Source organism: Durio zibethinus, chromosome 2 (genome assembly GCF_047325235.1).
Source record: "Durio zibethinus cultivar Kanyao isolate XHJ-2024 chromosome 2, ASM4732523v1, whole genome shotgun sequence".
In the NCBI taxonomy this organism is placed as follows: domain Eukaryota; kingdom Viridiplantae; phylum Streptophyta; class Magnoliopsida; order Malvales; family Malvaceae; genus Durio; species Durio zibethinus.
The window spans coordinates 7698836-7720385 of record NC_143163.1 but is presented as its reverse complement, the minus strand read 5'-3'; the positions used below and the strand labels follow the sequence as shown (position 1 = coordinate 7720385).

Sequence of the window (21550 nt, the reverse complement as noted above, 5' to 3'; positions counted from 1 at the left end):
AACTTGAATGATCATATGTTGAGCGAAGGTATGCTCATGAGGAAGCAATGAAATCATGGTCTAAAGTTGGACGTATGAAAGATATCAACAATGGATGGAAAAAATGATGGAAAAAAAAAGAAAAAAAAAGAAAAAAAAAGAAAAAATGAGAAAAAAAGAAGGAAAAAATGAGAAAATGAGAAAAAGATATTCAAATTGAAAACCTGAAAGGGTGATTTTAGTAGAAAAAAAAAGATCCAGGTCAAATGGCTCACGTGAATGGAAGATCAAAGACATCTAAAGATCCCTCAAAGACTGGGGCAGAGTTCGTCAAGCTCAAGTTGACTTCAACAGTAAATGGAATGAGTTTTTGAAAAAGAATCCTAGATTAATGTTGAAAATTGTCTGAATATTCATCATTTGGATATACCATTCACCCCAATGACATGTATCTAATTTATTTCGTTTCTCATTTGTTTTGTACCAAAACAGATCTTCATTATTTATCTTTACCATAATTCACCTTGTGTTCTCTTATCATTACACCCCTAGAATGAATTGAGAAAATGCTTGATTGCATTGTATTTGTCAGGATTTGAAATGATAATGAATGAATGAATATGTACTTAAAAGAGTCTTGCATTCATTTGAAAAGAAATCTAAGATGATGGTGGAGACAAAATGAAGAAATGGTAGAAACCTAGAGGAGATGATTTAGAAGGATATATGATGTGATCAAATGAAGAAATGGGGCAGTGATACAATCAAGTGATGAGTACAAGGATGAATTGGTCGAATGGTGGGAACAATCAGTGGACAGAGTTTGTTTTGGAATGGTTGATGCTGAGACAAGGACCCAGTGATGGTGGATGAAATTTGTTTTGAAATTTGTTTTGAAATTTGCTAGTGCTGAGAAATTCATTGAATGATGGTCAAGGGATTATCGATTGATGAAGCTTATTCCAAAGTATTGAGAAACTAAACAAAGAAGAATGTGAGTGAAAAAGACAATTGAGAGCTACACTGGTTCAATCTTAGAAGAGCAGTGTAATTGGATCCCTGAAGAATCAAAAGGCTGGATGCTTAAGAAAAGAGCTTGAGAAATTTGAGTACCATACATTGAATAGGAATTATTTGGCCAACATTTGCATAACATGCATTGAAATTCATATGCATTTGCATAGCATACACTACTTTTAGGAAAGTATAGTGTACAAATTCAAGAAGCAGGAGTGTTCCAACATCTCACATGGAAAAGACAGATATGAAAAGACTTTGCAAGTTTGAGAAGAAACTTGTCAGGTAAGTTCCTAATCCTTGAAATAGGATGTCTCTTGGTATCAGGGTTGATTTATAAGACCTTTAGGCATAATCTCCTGAAATCCCTTCAAACACAACTTTCAACTCCTTCGGACATGATTGTCTAGGAGTATTTACTTTTCAAAGTTCGTTGCCTCTGTTTAGAGGAGCAATTTACTTTCCAAAGTCGTGGTGCCTCTGTTTAGAGGAGCAATTTACTTTTCAAAGTTCGTTGCCTCTGTTTAGAGGAGCAATTTACTTTTTCAAAGTCGTGGTGCCTCTGTTTAGAGGAGTAATTTAATTTTCCAAAGTCGTGGTACCTCTGTTTAGAGGAGCAATTTACTTTTTCAAAGTTCGTTGCCTCTGTTTAGAGGAGCAATTTATTTTTCAAAGTTTCGTTGCCTCTGTTTAGAGGAGCAATTTATTTTTCCAAAGTCGTGGTACCTCTGTTGAGAGGAGCAATTTACTTTCCAAAGTCGTGGTGCCTCTGTTTAGAGGAGCAATTTATTTTTTCAAAGTCGTGATACCTCTGTTGAGAGGAGCAATTTACTTTTCCAAAGTCGTGGTACCTCTGTTGAGAGGAGCAATTTATTTTTCCAAAGTCGTGGTGCCTTTGTTTAGAGGAACTTCGGCAAAAAAAAACAAAAAACAAAAAAAATAAAAAAAAAACAAAAAACAAAAAACAAAAATTTAAAAAAAAAATCAAAAAATAAAAATGTTGAGTTGAGTCTTGATTGGGTGTCTACGTCTTTGCGCAATTTCTGTTTCACAGAAAATGTGCAAAGAGGGGCAGCTGTAGACACCCAATTGGGTCCGGACCCAGATCAATTGGGCCTGGCCCAAAGGGGTAAGGCCCATTTCAATCCTGTATTTTTTTTTCTTTTCTTTTTCTTCTTTTGTATTTTATGTATTTCATTATTATTATTATTATGTATATCTTTGTGTATTTATTTTTATTTAGATTAGATTTATATGTATTGTATGTATATAGTTATATATTTATTATTATTATTATCTTTTTTTTTTGTAATATATTTTTGGGTTTATCTTATGTTATTTTTTTTTATTATCTGTTAATTTTATCTGATTTTTTTTTCGAATTATCTGATATTATTTTTTTATTTTTATACTATCATATCTTTTGATTATCTAGTATTTTTTTTATTTATTTTGATTTTAATTCTGGATGGCTAAGATTCAAAGTTGAAGAATCCCACTCTGGAGGGGAATTCAATCAGAAGAGTCCAGTTGGATTCAAAGACTAAATTCCCGTCCAAGGAGGAATTGGGATTGATCAGGAACTCCTGATCAACCCCTATAAAAGAGATCCCCTGGAACAGAGAAAAGACAGAAAGCAGTGAGCAAAGCTACTGATTTGAGAGAAAAGGAGGCGTATAGGAAGCTAGGAAAAGTTTAGGAGTGTTCTGGGAGTGAGAAAAAATTTTTAGAGATTTTTTGGCGAAAATTTTTTCTGGAAATTTCTGGGAAATTTCCAGAATCCGGCGAAAATTCCGGTGAAATTTGAATTTTCCGGCAACAATTCCGACGAACATTGAAGTTTCCGACGACCAGTCCAGTTTCCGGCGAATAATCCCAGAAACTGGCGATCTTCCGGCCAACTTCCGACGAAATTTCCAGATTCCGGCGAAAATTTCCAGAATCCGGCACCGGTGTTCTTCAGTTTCTAGAGAGAAGGGAGAGAAAAAGGAAGAAGAGAGAGAGAGGGGGAGGAGCGTTCTGCCGAAAAACGGAGGAAGGTGCCTTTTATACCCTCCCAAAACAACGTCGTTTTGGCCTTAAGTAACCCAGAGGATCCGCGCGTTTTGCCGAACCCGACCCGACCCGGGCGTCGACCCGCTTTTTGACCCGCGCGTGCCAGCCCCCTCCGAGCCGAGCCGAGCCGAGCCAAGCCGCCAAGCCGCTCCCCCGAGCCGTTTTCTCTTCCTTGAGCCGAGCCGAGCCGAGCCGCGATCCGAGCCGCTCCAGGTTTTTTTTTTTTTTTTTTTTCTCTTTGAATTTTTTTTCTCTTTGTTTATTTGTTTATTTTATTTTTTATTTATTAGATTAGGTTTATGTAATATTCTTTTTATTTATTTTTTATTATTTTATTTTCTTTAAATAAAAATAAAAAATTCCAAAAAAATATATATTTTTAGGGAAAAGTTGAAAGTATCAATTTTCCTTAGAAATAAATTTCCAAAAAATATTTTTGGAAAAAAGTTGAAAGTATCAATTTTCCTCAGAAATAAATTTCAAAAAAAAAAATTTTTAGGGAAAAGTTGAAAGTATCAATTTTCCTTAAGAATAAATTTCCAAAAATAATTTTTAGGGAAAAGTTGAAAGTATCAATTTTCCTTAGAAATAAATTTCCAAAAAATATTTTGAGGAAAAGTTGAAGGTATCAATTTTCCTTAAAAGAAAAATAAATTTCCAAAAAAAATATTTTTGGGGAAAAGTTGAAAGTATCAATTTTCCTTAGAAATAAATTTTCAAAAAAATGGTTTTTGAGGAAAAGTAGTATCAATTTTCCTTGAAAATCGAAATTTCCAAAAAATATTTTTGGGGAAAAGTTGAAAGTATCAATTTTCCCTACAAAAAAAAATCATTCTTTCCTTCCTTTCTATCTTAATTTTGATTTTGTTTTTTTCTTTAAATAATCCGACGACGGAGCCTCTGCAAGTGAAACAGTAGTTTTTCTTGCATACTCTTGAGGTGAGGGAATTTTCTCAATTTTTTGCTAAAAGTATTAGAGTCAATTGAGAATAATTTCCAATAATTAATTACTTGGTAAAATTTTAAGGCTTTTGGATAACACAAATTTAAGCTGGTATCATCTTTTGATGGGCGTTGTGAGGGTGCTATAACCTTCCTCACACGTAACCGAACTCCCGAACCTTGTTCTGGTTAGCAGACCTGAACCTATTCTTTTAGGGACCCTTAAACTTAGGTGTTCCCTGAAAGGACAGATTCCTTAGGTGGCCAATCGCACCTAGACAAAAAAGATTGGTGGCGACTCCCTAAAAGTCAATGTCTAGCGATAGATCCCCGGATCTAGACGTTACGACACACCCACTTAAGCACCAAGCACCAACTTCTCCCACAAACCCATTTGACCACCATCAATCATAAACACCACCTAAGCAAAAACAAAAAAATCCAACAACACCCTACAGGTAGTTAAGTGTTAACTTTTAAATCTCATGAGTCACTTTCAATACACCTCAAACCATAAGGTAGTTTTATGTAATTTACCCAAAAAAATATTTTCATGAATGTTATATATTGAATTTATTTTTTTTGTTAAGTCAAATCAAATACGGATTATACATATATATATATATGCTAGGTTAGGCCAAGTATGAAAAATAATAACTTAATATTAAGTTAAAGTCAAATGAGCACAAACTCACCTTAACCTACCTTTTACCATTCCTAAATGGAGATGTCCGCTTGTCATCTTTATTTGACTCTTTTTTTTTAGTATTAATTTTTTTAATTATTTATTATAATTTTTTAATTATGTTTGTAAAGATAAATTTGAAATAATGGATATGAATTTGAAATTTTATATAAGTTATGAAAATAAAATGTAAACATTAGTTAATAATTGTGATAAATTTTCAATAATAATTGTTTTTATTAAAAATTACAAATAGAATTATATTTATTGATTTATAAAATTCATCATAAATATTATTAATTATAAATAAAAATTTTGTACCCATAGTAACGCGCGGAGATGTTGCTTGTTTAAATAAGTTTTATTAAATCAATTAAAATTTTATTTCAAATAAAAAATTAATTTATTAAAATTTTATTTAAATATAAATTAAACATTAAGAAATTATTATAAATCAAAAATTAAGAATTTATTTAGATGAAATTAAAAATTTATTTAATTATAATAAAATATAAAAATTTATTTAAAGTATTAAAAAATTCAGAATTTTATTTTTGTCAGCATCTCTATTTCACTCATGGTCCACACGTTCCTACTGCACTCTCCCTCAGCCTCTCATAAGTCATGACTCAGTACTCCCTGCCTTCCCATTGGCTACGTTAAACTAACTCTTCAGCCTTCACGCCCTTGCTCCCCTAACTCCCATTTGCCACCAGGCATTTTATTTTATTACTCTACTATATTATCATAATAACAAAACAAAACCAAATATATATATATATATATATATAACTTTCCATTTAAATTTTTTTCAAGAACTCCTAATTCCTGAAAGTTTTATGGTTGTTTAAGTATTTGTCAGGATTCATTTGAAGGTGATGTTTAAAACCAACAATGTCGCTTCCCGAATTTTCGAGAGTCAAATTCGCACCCGGAACTAGTATACTTTTCCTTTCCTTTTTTTCTTGCCTTCCACCTGTTTGATAATTACTCTCAACCCCTTTTTTTCTTAAAAAATTACAGGTTCATTGTGCTAGAAGATTTTACGAGAATTTAGTTCCGAGTTTTACAATATATGACGTCAAATGTCCAGACCATTCATTTGGCAAATTCACGGATGTTGGTCAATACTTTATAAGTTTCAGTAGGAACCATCAGGATCTGATTGTTTATAGACCAGCATGGCTTTCATTTTCATGCAGAGAAGAAGATTGTGATAATAGTCATGAACTTCCTTCCAAGGCGAAGGGGTTTGAGAGTTTCTTCAAACAGTTATATGTTAGATCACTTGCTTCCTGCAATGAGCATACATGTAAAGACTTCTTTCTCTACATGGAGAGTAACCAATTTGGAATATTTGCTACTCCCACATCTCAAATTCAAGATGCACCTGCTGTGGATGGTGCTATCCAAGGCATCCCATCTATTGAAGAAATTACGTTTCACCTCTTGAGGTGTGTGTACCGAACCGGCTTTCATTCTTTTTAAATAAAAAACCTATAGTAAAGGGTTTTGTATATGGATACTGCCTACTGGTTAGCTCTTTCATGCAAAATTCTTGCCAAATTCAGAAGGAACGTTGCATTGATTATGCTGATCGGCTGTTGTTAATATTTCCCAAAAAGAATTAGTATTGTTCTGTTGGGAAATTTACAGGTTCTCAGGCAAAAATCTTTTTGTTAATGCTATGAAGTTCTGTTCTGATTCTTTTGTAATACAATTAGGTTGGAAGATGGGGTTATACTAGATGAGAAGGTATTTCACAATGATTGTGTCAATTTGGCCCATAACATGGGTGTCTTCTTGTATGACGATTTGCTGGCAGTTTTGTCGCTTCGTTATCAAATGATACACTTTCTTCAAATCAGGGACTCTGGTAACCTTGATGTGCGAGCTATTGGTGCATATTGTCGTGAAGATGATGAGCTTTTTATAAATTCCAGTTATCAGGCAAGATGCTATTGCTTTTATGTTTTTTTATCTGACTTTTATTGTGTTCTGCAAATATCGCACAGATTAGGTTAGGCATCAGTGAATTCCACTTCAACTGTTATTACTTAGTAGTAAATAAAAATTTTTGGTTTTCAGTTACTTGACTTCCTGTTAGTCCTTAAAATTTTTCAATGTAGGGTCAATTTCCTGTTTGTAAATCTTTTGAACATAAATGTGTTTGATTGAGAAGCTTTCTCAAAACCATGCATCTCTGCCCATAATGTTTTTCTTGATCACCCCTTAGGATTTGTTTGATTTTTTGAGGTTAACATTACAATTAATAGATCTAAAATGTTCACTTATTAGAACCCCTAAAAGGAGAAAACAGACATAATGAAAACCTGCATGCAAATGTGTTGCAGTGTTCATATTTCTATGTTTTCTTTTTAAGCACCGAATGTAACATATAATGAAAATTTTGCTTAGGCAAATTTGGTTGTCGTTTTCCTTTTTTCTATAAATCTACTATGTGTATCATATATTATCTGTTACATAAAATAAATCTGAAAAATAAACAAGCAAAGCAATTTCATGATCTGATGGAGGAGAATGCCCAATTGACCTCATCTTCTAAATATCATAATTTCCAGTAGCCATTGAATGATCATAATTCATAATGTTTATCATTTTAATTATTAAACCTGAGAAGCTAACTATTTTTCACCATGTTTAAAGTGTGATGTCTGAACTAACAATCTAACCATTGATGATAGAACTTCACAACTTCTGACAAAAGTTAAATACATCGGTTGTCAGGCAATCGTGGAGACCTTGTTGATAATGGTATACATCATGAACAGCCTAATTCAAACAATTCTTTTCTTATTGGTATCAAACAATGCTTACTTTCATTCGTATTCCAAGAAATATGGAGCGAAGAAACAGATCAAACCCAGGTTAGTAATTTGACTTTCTGGGCCTCAAAATAATTCTCTGTTTCATGTTGCTCATATTAAATTATATTTTTTCAAAGTTACTTTTGTTTTCACATCACTTAAAATTATCAGTAGCTCCAATGAGCTTTGTGAGGTGCTTCAGAAATAGTTTTATCTCTTGTAACTTTAGAAATTTAATTGCAATGTTCCCTTGCTATATCAAAGGGTCCAATGCCTGAAAAAGAAGTTCTTTTTCCGTTTCCAGGACTATGTTGACTTGATGATCTGGAAGGTAGAATTTTAATTTCTTATGTTCTACACATTTGTGCTGCTGTTTTCCATGAGTCAAATGAGATCACTTGTATATTCTGTTTTGTCCTTCAATATAAGATAATGCAAGTCTTATTATAATTGTTGACAAATGTGTAACAAATTTATGCACAACTTTTGGATAGGTACAATTCTTGGACCGGCATCATCTGCTTTTCAAGTTTGGTAGTGTTGATGAGGGGATGAGGTTTTCTTGCTTTTGCCTGTAATAATAATAATAATAATAATAATAATAGGCCTGAGATATATGAGGAAATAGATCACTGTGGCTTCATGAAAAAGTTTTAAAATTCATATTTCTTTATCATAAAACCCTCGACAACTCTTTCTCCACTGGAATACTTGCTGTGCTTATGTAGAAATATTTATTTGAAATACATTATGATTTGTTGACTTGAAAATTTCAGGCATCACGAAACACTGACCAACATCCTGCATTCTTTGCTGTATATAATATGGAGACAACTGAAATTGTTGCATTCTATCAGGTATTATATAATGGATATTTTGTTTGTGTTGTCTTATTTGTTGAACTCTCTGACAATCACATGATCTATTACATCTTTCAGAATGCAGCAGATGAGCTTTCCCTTCTCTTTGAGCAATTCCATGACCATTTCCATGCAACATCGCTAAATTCGTTGTATGTGAATTTGATATCTTCTCACTCAAATAATGTTCATGCTCTTGAACAATTAAAGTGCATGAAGAATAAAGCCACCAGCTTCTCATAGGTGTGAATTTTTTTATTGGAAGTTGTTACTGGTCTACTGTTTTATAATTTTCTGGTATGTTTTCTGGAATACTCTTTGGATATTTTTCCTTGATAGGGTTCTGCAAAGCATGATAATTGTATCGCTGAATATCATTTATAAGATGGTATTTAAGTCTTCTATCTTCAGTTATATATATTGTCTAGCTGCCTGATGACTCTTCTGCAGTTTGTAAAGAAAATGTTGTCCTCTTTGCCTTTCAATTGTCAATCATTGAGTCCTTCTCCCTACTTTGATCAGTCTCTCTTGTGCTTTGACGAGAAGGTTTGATTCACGGCCTGCTAGTGTCACCTATTCCCCTGTTTTCTACCTCATTTTATTTTAATTTATTATTTTTATGATGACCAGGTGCCTTTATGTCCTTACAGGCATGTGTCATATATATGTTGGCCATAATTTCTCTTTCTTTGTTGTATGTTTGCTTTTCTTCTTCTTATTGTTTATCTTTCCCTTAGAATCCTGTTTATCAAGAACCTCACTATTTTCTTGCCTGTTGTTGCAGCTAATCTCTACAACTGACTGGCATAGACAGTCAATGGATCATCCTATCAGGTTCATTTCTAGGAGGCATCCAAACATTCTCAAGTTTAAGATAAAGCCAGGTAATACCTTTTCCTTGTGTTATATGTTTAAGCAAAGTCGGTGTTGCCTTTAACTTCTCAGAAGCAAAGGGTCTTTCCAACTTTTTTCATAATTATATCAGAGTCCTAAATCCGCCATATATGGCTTAATTAAGCACTTGTAATTTAAGCCATGATAATTGATCAGTCTATGGCAATCCTTTTGCTTTCTTTTCCCCCCTCATGACAATTAAAAATCTTAGGTGTATAGTATCAAAATATTAATGGTTCAGCCTTTTCTTTAGGTCCTGAATTCAGTAGCACAGATGGTCGGAGCAAAAAGATTTCACATTTCTTGTTCCATCCCTTTTTGCCTCTTGCTCTCTCCATCCAGCAAACTTTGTTCTTGCCACCATCGGTTGTGAATATTCACTTTCGGAGATAATAATTATTTCTTGTGATGGTCACTCTCCCTTTTTCAAAAGCCTTGAGATAGTTTTGTAGTTAGATGTGTATATCTTGATACTTAGATAGACAGCTGATAGTTCATCCATTATTATAAATGTTATAGCCCAAAATGTAAAATGTATGTTTTTCTTATCTTCTCATCTCTAAATTAATGGTAAACACACCTTACAGTAAATGATTAAATGTGCCAATGAGGTTGGATGAGTTGGTAAGGATCGAATGTTTCATTTGCAAGGTCAAGATTTGAATCTCGTTGTCGCAAGTTTCCTTTGATGGATGATCTGTAACTCCAATATAAATCACCTCTTAAAAATGCAGTCTATCCTGGTCCTGGACTAAGAAAGCTTTCTCTCACTTAAACTGTACCCAAAAAAAAAAAATTTAATGCATGACAACAATAACATGTCTGTTGGTGGAGTCTAGTGATTTAGAGTTTAATTTATCACATGTTATTATTTAAAGTTAATTATTTTAGAGACGCATACTATATTAATTAATAGAATTATAATTCATATATACACATATATATATATATATATATGCACAAATTATAGATTTTTAAAAGAAAAAAAAAAAGCATGGCTTCTACTAGGATTTCAGTGTAAAAGTGTAATCGAAGTCAGTATATTGCAATGCTCGAGCTCGAGCTTGATTTAAAAATAAAAGTTTGAAGCTCGACTCGAATTCGCTCGAGTTTTATTTTTCAAGTTTGAATTTAACCCGATAAAAAATTCGAGTTAAACTCGAACTCGCTCCGCTCGACTCGAATCATATTAAAAAATTTATAATTTATTTATTCTACACAGAACAAAAATAAGAATAACAAAACAAAATTCACAAAATCTTTTATGAATCATTTCAAATATATAAAAAATAAAAGCATAAAAATTCAAAACAATAAAAACAATAAAAATCAAATCACATGTCATCTTTTTACATAACCATCCAATCGTAAAATAATATCAACAATTTAACAATTAGATTCAAATACTACAAATACCCAAAAAAAAAAAAAAACTATAAATACTATAAACACCCAGAAAACAAATCAAAAAGCTAGGGAAAAAAAGCAAATATTAGAGATGCTGGAAAAGATGGTCATTCCTACTAGGATTTTGACTTAGCACAGGTGATTGATTTGTGTCTTTACTTCTTACAAGTTATCATCAAACTTCTAAGCATAGTTTGTAATAGAAGGGTTTTTCTTGCAAGAGTTGGAATAAAAAGATGATAAGGGAGATTTAGAGAAAGCAAAAGAAGAGCGGGTGAGAAAGTGAAAGAGGAAGCATTATTTGAGGAGGGGTAATGAGTTAAGAGGTAGCGCCATTTTGGAGAGAGGAAATGCTGAGAGTGAAAGAGGAAAAGAATAGATTTTAGGTTTTAGTTTTAAGTTTTTTGTATTTTAAGGGTAAAAATGTAATTAAATTAATAAAATATATATTAAAAAAAAAAATTAGAATAAGCTCGCGAGTATTTAATTAATTATTAAAATGTTTAAATTTGATTTGTTCGATAAATCGAATTATTTGAGTTTAAATTCGACTCAATAATAATTGAATCGAATTTAAATTTTTTTTAATCGAATTTAAATAATTTATAAATATAAATGTATCATTTACATCTTTAAATATAATGACTTTGGATCGAGGTGTGAAGTGCTTTCCTAAGAATTGAGTAAACTTTATGCACTGATTGAATAACGGAGGTAAATACTGAAATTTGATTGATTGGTTGGGTTTTTATCTAAACCTTATCTTTTACTTACCCCACATGCATATTTAGAAGGTAAATAAATGATGAAGTTTTTATGATTTAAAATAAATTATTTAGCGAATTTGTTGAATGATGCTTATCTTTAACATTTTATTGGTCAATTTAATTATCTCTATTCTGGTTACATCCAATAATTATCAAAGTTCACAAACAATACGACAATCTTGTTCACATCCAAAACAATCCACAAAATGGGTCAATGGGTCAATTGGGTTTAGCCTATAAAATAAGTAATTAAGTCAATTAAAAGAATTACTGCTTCATTAATTAATTAATTAATTAAAGCTCAACTATAATGTATCTAATATTTTTTATGCAATAGAATAAGGAAATTAATTGGGTTGAAATCTAATTAATTAAGTATGAAAAATGGCTTTTCTGATCCCGGATCAAGTAATAAAAACAAGGAGTCCACTTCTTTATGAATTAAATTCAGTCCGTAAGAGTTCAAATAATCCATAAGTATATACAAATCTAACATGAACTAATTTTATTATGTTGATGATTTATTCATTTAATTAATCAATCTTAAAATATTATTTATAATAATTTATTAAATTTAATAAATAAATAAATAAATCAAATATATTCAAGAATTGTTTACCGAACATTTTTTTAATTTATATTTTTACATTATAAATAAATTGAACAATAAACAAGTTTTGTTATATTCATGATCTATTTATTTAATTAATAAAGTTTAAAATATTATTCGTGATTATTTATTAAATTTAATAAATAAATATAAACAAACAAAAATTAAATATTGTCATGAATTATTTGATAAAACATTTTATTTGTTTATACCCATTTAAAAATAAAACCACTCAGCTTTGTTAGAGAAAATATAGCATTTATGTTTTGTGCTTGATGAAATTCAATACAAAGATAAAAAGGCTAATATCAAGGGGTTGAGGAGAATTAAGTCAAAATGAATATATGACATATTGAAATGCTGTTGAGTGAGATTAATACAGGAGAAATTTCAGCAAATGATGGAAATATTATAACCTTCATTTGAAACACTTATCAGTTTTAGATAGAGAGTATTTTGGTTTAAAGGTAAAAGAATCTAGAGCGGTTAAAGCTGAAATTTAACCGACAGTTACATGGAGTAGATAGTAGCAGGTGGAGCAATTTTCACCCATTTTATTGAGCACATCAAAAACGTCGAAGTTAATGAGCAGCAGTTAGCTTAAAAACTTTCTAGATTTATATATATATATATATATATTAATACGAATTTCAAAGATGTAAAATGAGTTTTAGAAAATGAGTTTTAGAAACCACAATCACTTTAATTTTCAAGCATTTTGATCTTATGATAGTTTATTTTTACCTTTCATGCAAATATAAGTACTTTTAACTCAACAAATTATCAAGTTTGCTTCTGTATTCTCTTTCTTGCTGAAAGTATGAAGCAAGAAAATCTGTGAGAGTACTTAGACAATCGCAAAAGTCTTTTTTAAGAATCAACCAACAATTTCGAGCACTTAAAATTTATAAAACGATTAAACTTTTAATCCAACTTAAGCTGATCTAAATGGGCCATACAAAGCCGGGGTTTTTTTTTTTATTTCTTAAAGATGAGTTTAAATTAAGTTTGATTTAAAGAAAAAAAAAAAAGAAATTCTTGCTCGTTTTGTATATGCCAATTCTTTCTCCACGGTCCACTCAACCAAAAGAGTCAACAGGAGCCCATGGGTTCGTCAAAGGCCATTTCGTTAGGCATTGGGGATTTACTACTCTTTGTTGAGAATTTATGTACTCATTTTTACTCATTTTCGGTATATTAATTATAGAATAGCTTGAAAAAAAAAAAAAAGTGTAGAATCATAGGTGTAATCCGAGTCGAGCCGAATCGAATAATGAAAAGTTTGAGCTTGACTCATAATTTGAGGTTCGATATTTAACTCGAATTCGATCGAGTTTTATTTTTTAAGTTCGAGCTCGATTCGTGATAGAATTCGAGCTACTCCAGCTCGTTCGATTAAGCTCGATTAATATGTAAAAATAAACTCGATTTGTATATTCGACAAGAGTTTCATTATTTATACTCGAACTTGAACTCGAAATATTTTATTAATTAAAAATAATAAAAATATATTTAAATATAAAAACTCTATTTGACTCGCGAGTTACTCGAATCAAATATAAAAATACTCAAATTCGGTTCGATCGATAAGTCGAACTATTCGAACTCGAGTTCAACTCGATAATAATCGAACCGAATTGAAATTTTTTTTAAATCAAATTCGAATAATTTGTGAATACTAATGTATCATTTACAAACCCCGTTAAAAACTTACAAACGCATCATTATTCTTTCTTTATTACGCCATTTAGCAAAAAGCAATTGAATTATTATTATTATTATTGTTTTACAAATGGTGGTTGAATAAGATAAAAGAAAAAAAAAACGGTGGGCTCATATTTCTTCCTTGACAAAATGTGAAATGAGCCCGAAAAGGCTGAGACCTTCACCTTAGGTTTCAATCAACGAATCCACTTATCTCAACCTAACTCATTCCCGGCAGCCAGTCGATCCGCCGCCTCCTTCCTTTTCAGGTGAGTTTCAATTTCATTCCAATTTCGATTTCCGTTTCTTTTAAACCCTTTCGACTCTCCAAATTATTCACAAATTTCAATTAAAAGTAATTTTTTAACTAAAATTTGAAAATCGTGAGCTGATCTGCCAGATTAATCCTACGATTCGCGCGGTGGGGAGGCCTCTCATAGCAATTCGAGGTACCAACATCATCATAATCTCCGGGTCTTCTACTACAGCTGGCGCGAGACTATAAGAAAAAAAACAAAGATTTTGCTTTGTTTGTCTCCATCTGTTTATTTATTCTCCGTGGTTGTGAAATTTGGTGGTTACAATTACGGAGCAGAAGTGCGTGAATGGATATGCAGAAGGGTGGGAGTCTATCGAGAAGTAGCACTAGTCCGTCAGTGAGAGTGTCGTCGCCGCCGCAGTCTCAGCAGTCGTTGAGGCGGCTAAGCTTGTGCTCCCAAATAGCAACCCACTCTTCCCCAATTGTGTTCCCGGAGAAACGTACTAAGATGCTTAAGGCTTCATCCCAACGCGGTGAAGCCCCTGTCACGGCTGATCAGACTCATAAATCCAAGAGGGAAGACCATCGAATCGATATGGGAGGAGGGGATGAAAAATCTGATTTACTTGGTTATGTGGTTTTCTCAGGTAAGCTCATTTGGGATAAGAGAAAGAATGTCCCAACTAATACTAATTCCGCCGATGTAGAGCGGAATTCTTCTACTGATATTGCCAAGCAAGAAGCTGTTGCTGCTAAACTCACTAGTAAAGCGTTGGTTTGGGGTTCGCATGTCTTGCCTCTGGATGATGTCATCTCGGTAAACATTTAATCTTTGAAATAGACCCTTGCAATGAATAAGTATTTGTTTCTGGTTTTTGGATTTTTTTTTTTTGCGGTTTGCAATCAGTCTATTCCATTTCTTTATCTTGACAGGTATCCTATAATGTTGGTGTTAGACATTTCACCGTGCATTCTTACCCTTTCAAGAAGGGTTCTTGTGGCCTTTCGTGTTTTATTAAACCGAAGAGAAGTCAAAAGGATTTTCGTTTCTTGGCTTCTAGTGTAGAAGAGGCAGTTCAATGGGTTGGTGGGTTTGCAGATCAGCAATGTTTCATCAATTGTTTGCCTCACCCCTTAGTTTCTTCAAAAAAGCAAGCTTCGTCTGAATTGTTTCCGATGGATGCTCCTCCTGAGCTAGTGTTCAGGTGCAAGAATCCACCGAAAATGCTTGTTATATTGAATCCAAGGTCAGGTCGGGGTCGTTCCAGTAAAGTTTTCCATGGCATTGTTGAACCAATATTTAAGGTATGTACTTTATCTTTTATCTTTACTAATTTGTATAGATTCTAGTTCTAACTGTTCAACATTATTTATGGATTTGATAGATTGGAATAGGTTGTCCATGATCATAATTGCTGTTGTTTCTTTGTAGTTCTCTTCCTCTCCACCATAGTCACCCATAAATGAATAAAATCCTTAGTGTATTTATTCTCTTATGTGAACTTGCATTGATGTTTCTGTATACTATGATTGTGCGTTGTAGGCTCTTATTTCCTGCTCATGGAAGCAAAGCTGCTAGATTTAACTTTCCTTTGGATTCATCTAAATCTTGTAGGTGCTTGGTTCAAATTAATTTTTAAGAACTTAATATTAGTACTTCCACATAACTGCTACAAGCCATGAATATGCCCTGATTTGACTGTTTGGGAATACTTGTATGGGAAAAAGTGTGGTTAGGATAAATTGGATTTTTTTGAAATGAAGGTGCATTAGGATTCTTTGCAACAGTTATAGAAGGTTGAATATATTATTATGACATTCTTATCAAAATGAAAAAACTTGTGAAGATCATGGCAAAACCATGTATCAATGTATAGCCTTTGAGCAAGTCTGGATAAAAATTGAATAAGTTTAGTGGGTTTTTTTTTTGCGTGTTGTTTGCTGCTGAATATCATGGATCCTCTGCATGTTTGGCATTGCATGTGATTGGGTCCTTTAATTCTAAGACACATGTTTGGCAGACATTAATTGTTAGGATTTCCTAATAATTAAGGATAGATATCATTGAAGTAAAATATAGAAAGGCATTAAGCGTCATGTTCTAAATAATGCATAATTTACTGATTTGTTTCTATTAAATGATTGAATAGTACATTTTTTTGGATAGTGATTTTTTGTTTTGTTGTATGCTTTATTTTCTTTTTTCTATAACTTCTTGCTTCTTTCATTTGTTGTAAGATCTCTGCTGTGATATTTTTGTATTATTGTCAAGAAAAAGCTATTTTAGAGTTTGTGCTGTATTGAGTTTCACATTTTATATGCAAACTGTGACAGCTTGCAGGGTTTAAATTGGAGGTAGTCAAAACAGCATCTGCTGGCCATGCTAAAAAGCTGGCATCTACTGTTGATATCAGCACTTGCCCTGATGGTAGTAATACTTGACCATTACTTATTCTAGCTTTGCTTATTTCTTTGCTGACTGTCATCATCTTCTCCATTAATATGAATTTAAATCATTCTACTTCCTTTCAGGAATAATATGCGTTGGCGGCGATGGGATTATTAACGAGGTTAGCCATTTCAACTTTAATTAAATTCTCATATTGTTTCCTATTATTAATTTTTCCAGAGAATCTTTCAATCCATGTGTTTTAGTTTTATTTTTTTCTACCCATTTCAACACCATCAGTATTATTGAGCTACATTGACAAGTTAAATTACTCATAAACTTTCGAAGGCAATTGGTATTCTGTTGTGTCGTTGTGTGATTCCTGGATTAATTTTTTTAGGGACTGGCCTTTAATAACCTTCTGTTTGTGATAGGATTGAGACATAATTTTAGGGAAGGATTAATAACTATGTTTCCTATAAGTGCATTATAGTTACCGTTTACTAATTATGCAAGTATACTCATCCAGCTTACTTATTTATGGTATTAAAGATTTTGGAGTCGAAATCAACATGGAATTATATCTAACTTGACATTGTAAAGGAAGAATACTGCACTGTTTTCTATGGTATGCATCTTATAGAATGATTTCTGATATTTAAACATAAATCATCTTTGGTTTTCAAATTAATATGCTTATTGAAGGTCTTGGCTGATATATATACTTGTCCTCTGAATGTAGAGAGGACTGATTCTCAATTGAGGCTGTATCTGTATCCAATGAAGTTTTTCCTGATCCTCAACATGGTACAGAGTTTTATCTATTTTGAGCTTTCATCAGCCAAAATTTGGAAATTGGTTATCTCTTAACAGCACTCAACTTTTGAAATTGTTTGTTGCAATTCTTATCCCTGCAATAGGGATTGGCTACATAGATTCTTTTATGGTTGCTAGGATTGGGCAAAGTCGAATTTTATGTTATGTTATTGTCTATTATATCCTTTTTCATTGCTGTGTCTGATGTCAATTTTAATTTTCCCCTTGGTGTTCTTTTGTTCATGCCATAAATAGTCAACTTTCTATAACATGAAGCACACATAATTTTAATTCATCCTTTGAAGTTTGTTTTTGAACTTGATAGTGCTTTGTGATCATGTAATGCTCTAGAGTGTCTCTCGCATCTCTTTGAATAAGAAACATCTTCCTTGTTCATGCTTTTATAATAGTTACAAGAAATCATCTGGAAACGTTGTACAAATTTGTACTGCCTGCTTGATGTTTCTTTTCCTCCCCTCCACTAAAGTTTTGACCATTTATTTAGTTGAGTCCAACTTATCATACAGGATTCTGATTTTAGTTTATTATCAGCCTCAGATAAGTTCATTGTTAAGCGCATAAACCATCAGATTTTCCATCTTCGTTGTAGGGGACTGGTGTGAGGATTTTATGGTACCGGATAGTGACTCAATTGCTTTGTTGAAAGCATCGTAATAGAATATAAAGCTCCCTTGTTCTGTGGATGGGGTTGTGTTCTCTTAGGTATTCTGTTGGTATTTCTGTTTTATTATTAAGCTAGTTACTTCATGCTGGTAAATTTGTAGGTTCTAAATGGTCTGCTTAGTAGGGACAATCAGAAAGAAGGAATTTCTATACCCATTGGAATTATACCGGCAGGTTCAGATAATTCACTGGTTTGGACAGTTCTTGGAGTTAGAGATCCAGTCTCTGCTGCGATTTCTATTGTAAAGGTAATGCTGCTTAGTAAATTCAAGATGAGATTTGCTTTGCTTGCTGGTTATTCTGTTTCTCCCTTTATGGATTGATTTTCAAAACCATTTTGAAACATGGGTATGAAATTGTTTAACAACACCTTGATGACCCTAACACATTGCTGTGAAAGTTTTGGGAGAAATGTCTTCATGCTGTTGCTTTTCTATTGGTGGAAACTTGCTCTTTTTAATAACTGGCGCAATAAGGAAAAGAGTGTTAAGAATACCACATGTTTCTTGTTGTAGATATATTGAATTCCTACTGGTCTTTTTGTTGCCTACAATTTAGGTTCTCTTGTTGGTTTCAGGGAGGTCTTACCGCTACAGATGTTTTTGCTGTTGAGTGGATTCAGACTGGTGTTATTCACTTTGGGATGACAGTCTCCTATTATGGTTTTGTTAGTGATGGTATGCACTGGTAGCATGATCTATCCTGGCTAATACAGTAGAAGTCTGTTGGTTTCTATATTCAATCAGCATCTGTTCTCTTCTTACAATTATCTTTTTGTTTTTTTCGTTTCTTTGAAATGTGGACTATGTATGCTTTTCTGAAGCTTCAATCTAGCATACCTTGCCATCTCAACGTGTGGTCAAATTAATACTTGCTATGGTAGCTGAATTTCGAGTGTGCGTTACACTTGTTGACTGTGACTGTCCTTTCAGAATGATTTGAGCATTCATCCTCACGTATGTTGCACACATGTGAATAGTCACTTATAAGGGTGACTGGTTTTCCCTTTCACTTGTTTCCCATTTCCCTGAATCAAGAAAAAGTTATCTTCCGTATCCCATCTTTGCTTTCCCATCGTCATAAGTTTGTGTCTATAATTGAAATCACGTGTTAGATTTACTCCTAGACTAGCCATCGATTATCATTTGCATCTTTTGTTTAAATCTTTTGGTTTCAAGTTGCCTATTTAAGTTTGAGCACCTGGTACACCTTTACTATTATCTGTAATCCTGAACTAGAAAAGTTTCATTCTTATTTACTTATGTCAGATGTTTCCATATACAGTGAATTTGCATTCTAGTATCTGTTTAGCTTAGATCTTTTATTATTAACAATTATCATCATGATGATGCTTGATTCTAAGTCTAATTAGTAATAGTTAAATATCAGTTCAATGACCGGTAAAAGATGGTGAATGAAGGTACTAGTTTTCAAATTTTGTATGATATTACTGTATGCTTTTTCATCTCTTAGTTTGGTTAAATCAATAGACTGATCCATGAATGTCAATACTATTAAGGCACATTAGATTCAAAGAAGGCATACATGATTTTCTATGTATAGAGTGATTGAGTGAAATAAAATCTTTTATGAGTGTATGTAGTGATGTGTGCATAAAATAATTTCCCCATCTTTTATTATCTCTTAGCGTGGGAATGGTAATTGTATGCTTGTATCTTTTTCTCATGTTTTGCAGTCTTAGAACTTTCTGAGAAATATCAGAAACGATTTGGTCCTCTACGATATTTTGTTGCTGGGTTCCTCAAGTTTTTGTGTTTGCCAAAGTACAACTATGAAGTGGAGTACCTTCCTGCAGCAAAAGAGGATCGAGAAAGTAAAACCTCGACTGATCGGGAAGTAGTTGACATGTCAGACCTGTACACAGACAATATGAGGAGGTCAAACATAGATGGCATTCCTAGAGCCTCTAGTTTATCTAGTATCGATTCAATAATGACTCCTAGCCGAATGTCTGGAGGTGAGCTGGATACATGTAGTAGCACTCATGCCAGCACTGAACCATCTGAGTATGTGCGAGGCCTTGATCCTAAGACAAAACGGCTGTCGTCTAGCAGAAGCAATGTAACAGCTGAGCCTGAAGTTATTCATCCTCAGTTACCACTGTCAGTGACTCCAAACTGGCCAAGGACCAGATCAAAATCAAGGACAGATAAAGGATGGAGTGGATTGACTGCAGCACATGATCCTTCTAGATGTTCTTGGGGTAATGCTGCAACAAATGATAGAGAGGATATATCTTCGACATTGTCTGATCCAGGTCCAATTTGGGATGCTGAACCAAAGTGGGACACTGAGGCTAATTGGGACGTGGAAAATCCAATCGAGTTACCAGGGCCATCAGGTGATGTTGAGTCAGGACTAAAGAAGGAAGTTGTCCCAATATTTGAAGATAAATGGGTTGTAACGAAGGGGCCATTTCTTGGCATCATTGTGTGCAACCATGCATGCAGAACTGTGCAGAGTTCTCAGGTGGTGGCTCCAAGAGCTGAACATGATGACAACACTGTGGATATGCTCTTAGTTCATGGGAGCGGGCGACTGAGATTGATGAGATTTTTCTTGCTGCTACAGATGGGTAAACACCTTTCACTGCCATATGTTGAATATGTCAAGGTATGAACATCAATTTTCCTTTAGTCCATAAACAATCTCATATTTCAAATATAACAACTTGATTGTTGAGCCCATAAATTCCATCCAAGCTCAAGATTGTTGTACAAATCATCAGTGCAGCTGGATTAGCTGCATGTGATGAAACAATTATTTTGCTGGTTTGAACATGTGTTTTGTAGTTAGTACACTGTTTCTCACATAAGGATAGTTGCCTCATGCTTTCAATTTGTTTTGGAATAGAATGGGTGTTTTGCAGATTTTTGTGTTGGATCAGTGAACTGGGTCCTATACGCATAAATATCTACACATGATTTAAACCATATAACTGTAGCTTTGCATTGAAATGCAGGTGAAATCGGTCAAGATTAAGGCTGGGAAACATACGCATAATGGTTGTGGCATTGATGGTGAGTTTTTTCCCCTCAATGGACAAGTAGTATCGTCTTTGCTTCCCGAACAGTGCAGACTAATTGGTCGCTTCCCTGACCGACATTTATAATGACCAAGAGATCTGTTTATTTTTTTTGAAAATTTCTTTGTCATATCTTGGATGCGAATGCTCTCTTCTGTTCTCGTGGCTTGGGAATATGCAGAGTATCCTTACACAAAACTAATATATCTTCTGATATATATTTTCATGTTAACCCCCTTCCCGTTTGTGCCATTACATACAATGAGAGTTCCTGTAAATTTTTTCTTGGGTTTATGTATCTGTTACTTGTTTATTTACATTTTTTACTCCTCTGTGATATATACGCTTTTCTCTTGTTTGTTTCTGTGCAAACTTCTAAATATATTGAAAATTTATCTTTCTATTTTTCCTTTTTTTAACCATTTAGATTTCTTTACATGATCATCTTCAGAACTCTTCTTAGATATTTACAAAGGATTAATTTCTCTCAATGTTATTTTTAGTCCATGTACTTTCCTAGATTTTTTAACGTGATACGTTTGCTTTTAAAATGTGCAATGTGTTGTTTGTATTGTGATCCTTTCATCAATATGGTACTCCAAGATTAA

At 33.1% G+C, this 21550-nt stretch overlaps 1 protein-coding gene and 1 pseudogene across 2 annotated transcripts; both read left to right on the top strand.

The window, feature by feature from the left end:
* The first annotated feature begins 5665 nt into the window (after positions 1-5665).
* Positions 5666-9851, top strand: LOC111308088 (light-mediated development protein DET1-like; annotated as a pseudogene). The gene is made up of 10 exons (XR_016332148.1): positions 5666-6132; positions 6403-6649; positions 7384-7562; positions 7765-7837; positions 8001-8059; positions 8285-8363; positions 8445-8609; positions 8817-8912; positions 9017-9250; positions 9514-9851. The product of XR_016332148.1 is annotated as a light-mediated development protein DET1-like (transcript).
* Positions 9852-13892: 4041 nt separating this feature from the next.
* LOC111309180 (sphingoid long-chain bases kinase 1-like) lies at positions 13893-21347 on the top strand. The gene is made up of 9 exons (XM_022908126.2): positions 13893-14017; positions 14149-14824; positions 14941-15312; positions 16342-16435; positions 16540-16577; positions 17998-18144; positions 18474-18573; positions 19593-20530; positions 20880-21347. Exons 2-9 carry the CDS (start codon positions 14354-14356, stop codon positions 21027-21029), a joined length of 2310 nt encoding a protein of 769 aa, XP_022763861.2. The 5' UTR covers positions 13893-14017; positions 14149-14353; the 3' UTR covers positions 21030-21347.
* The last annotated feature ends 203 nt before the right edge of the window (positions 21348-21550 follow it).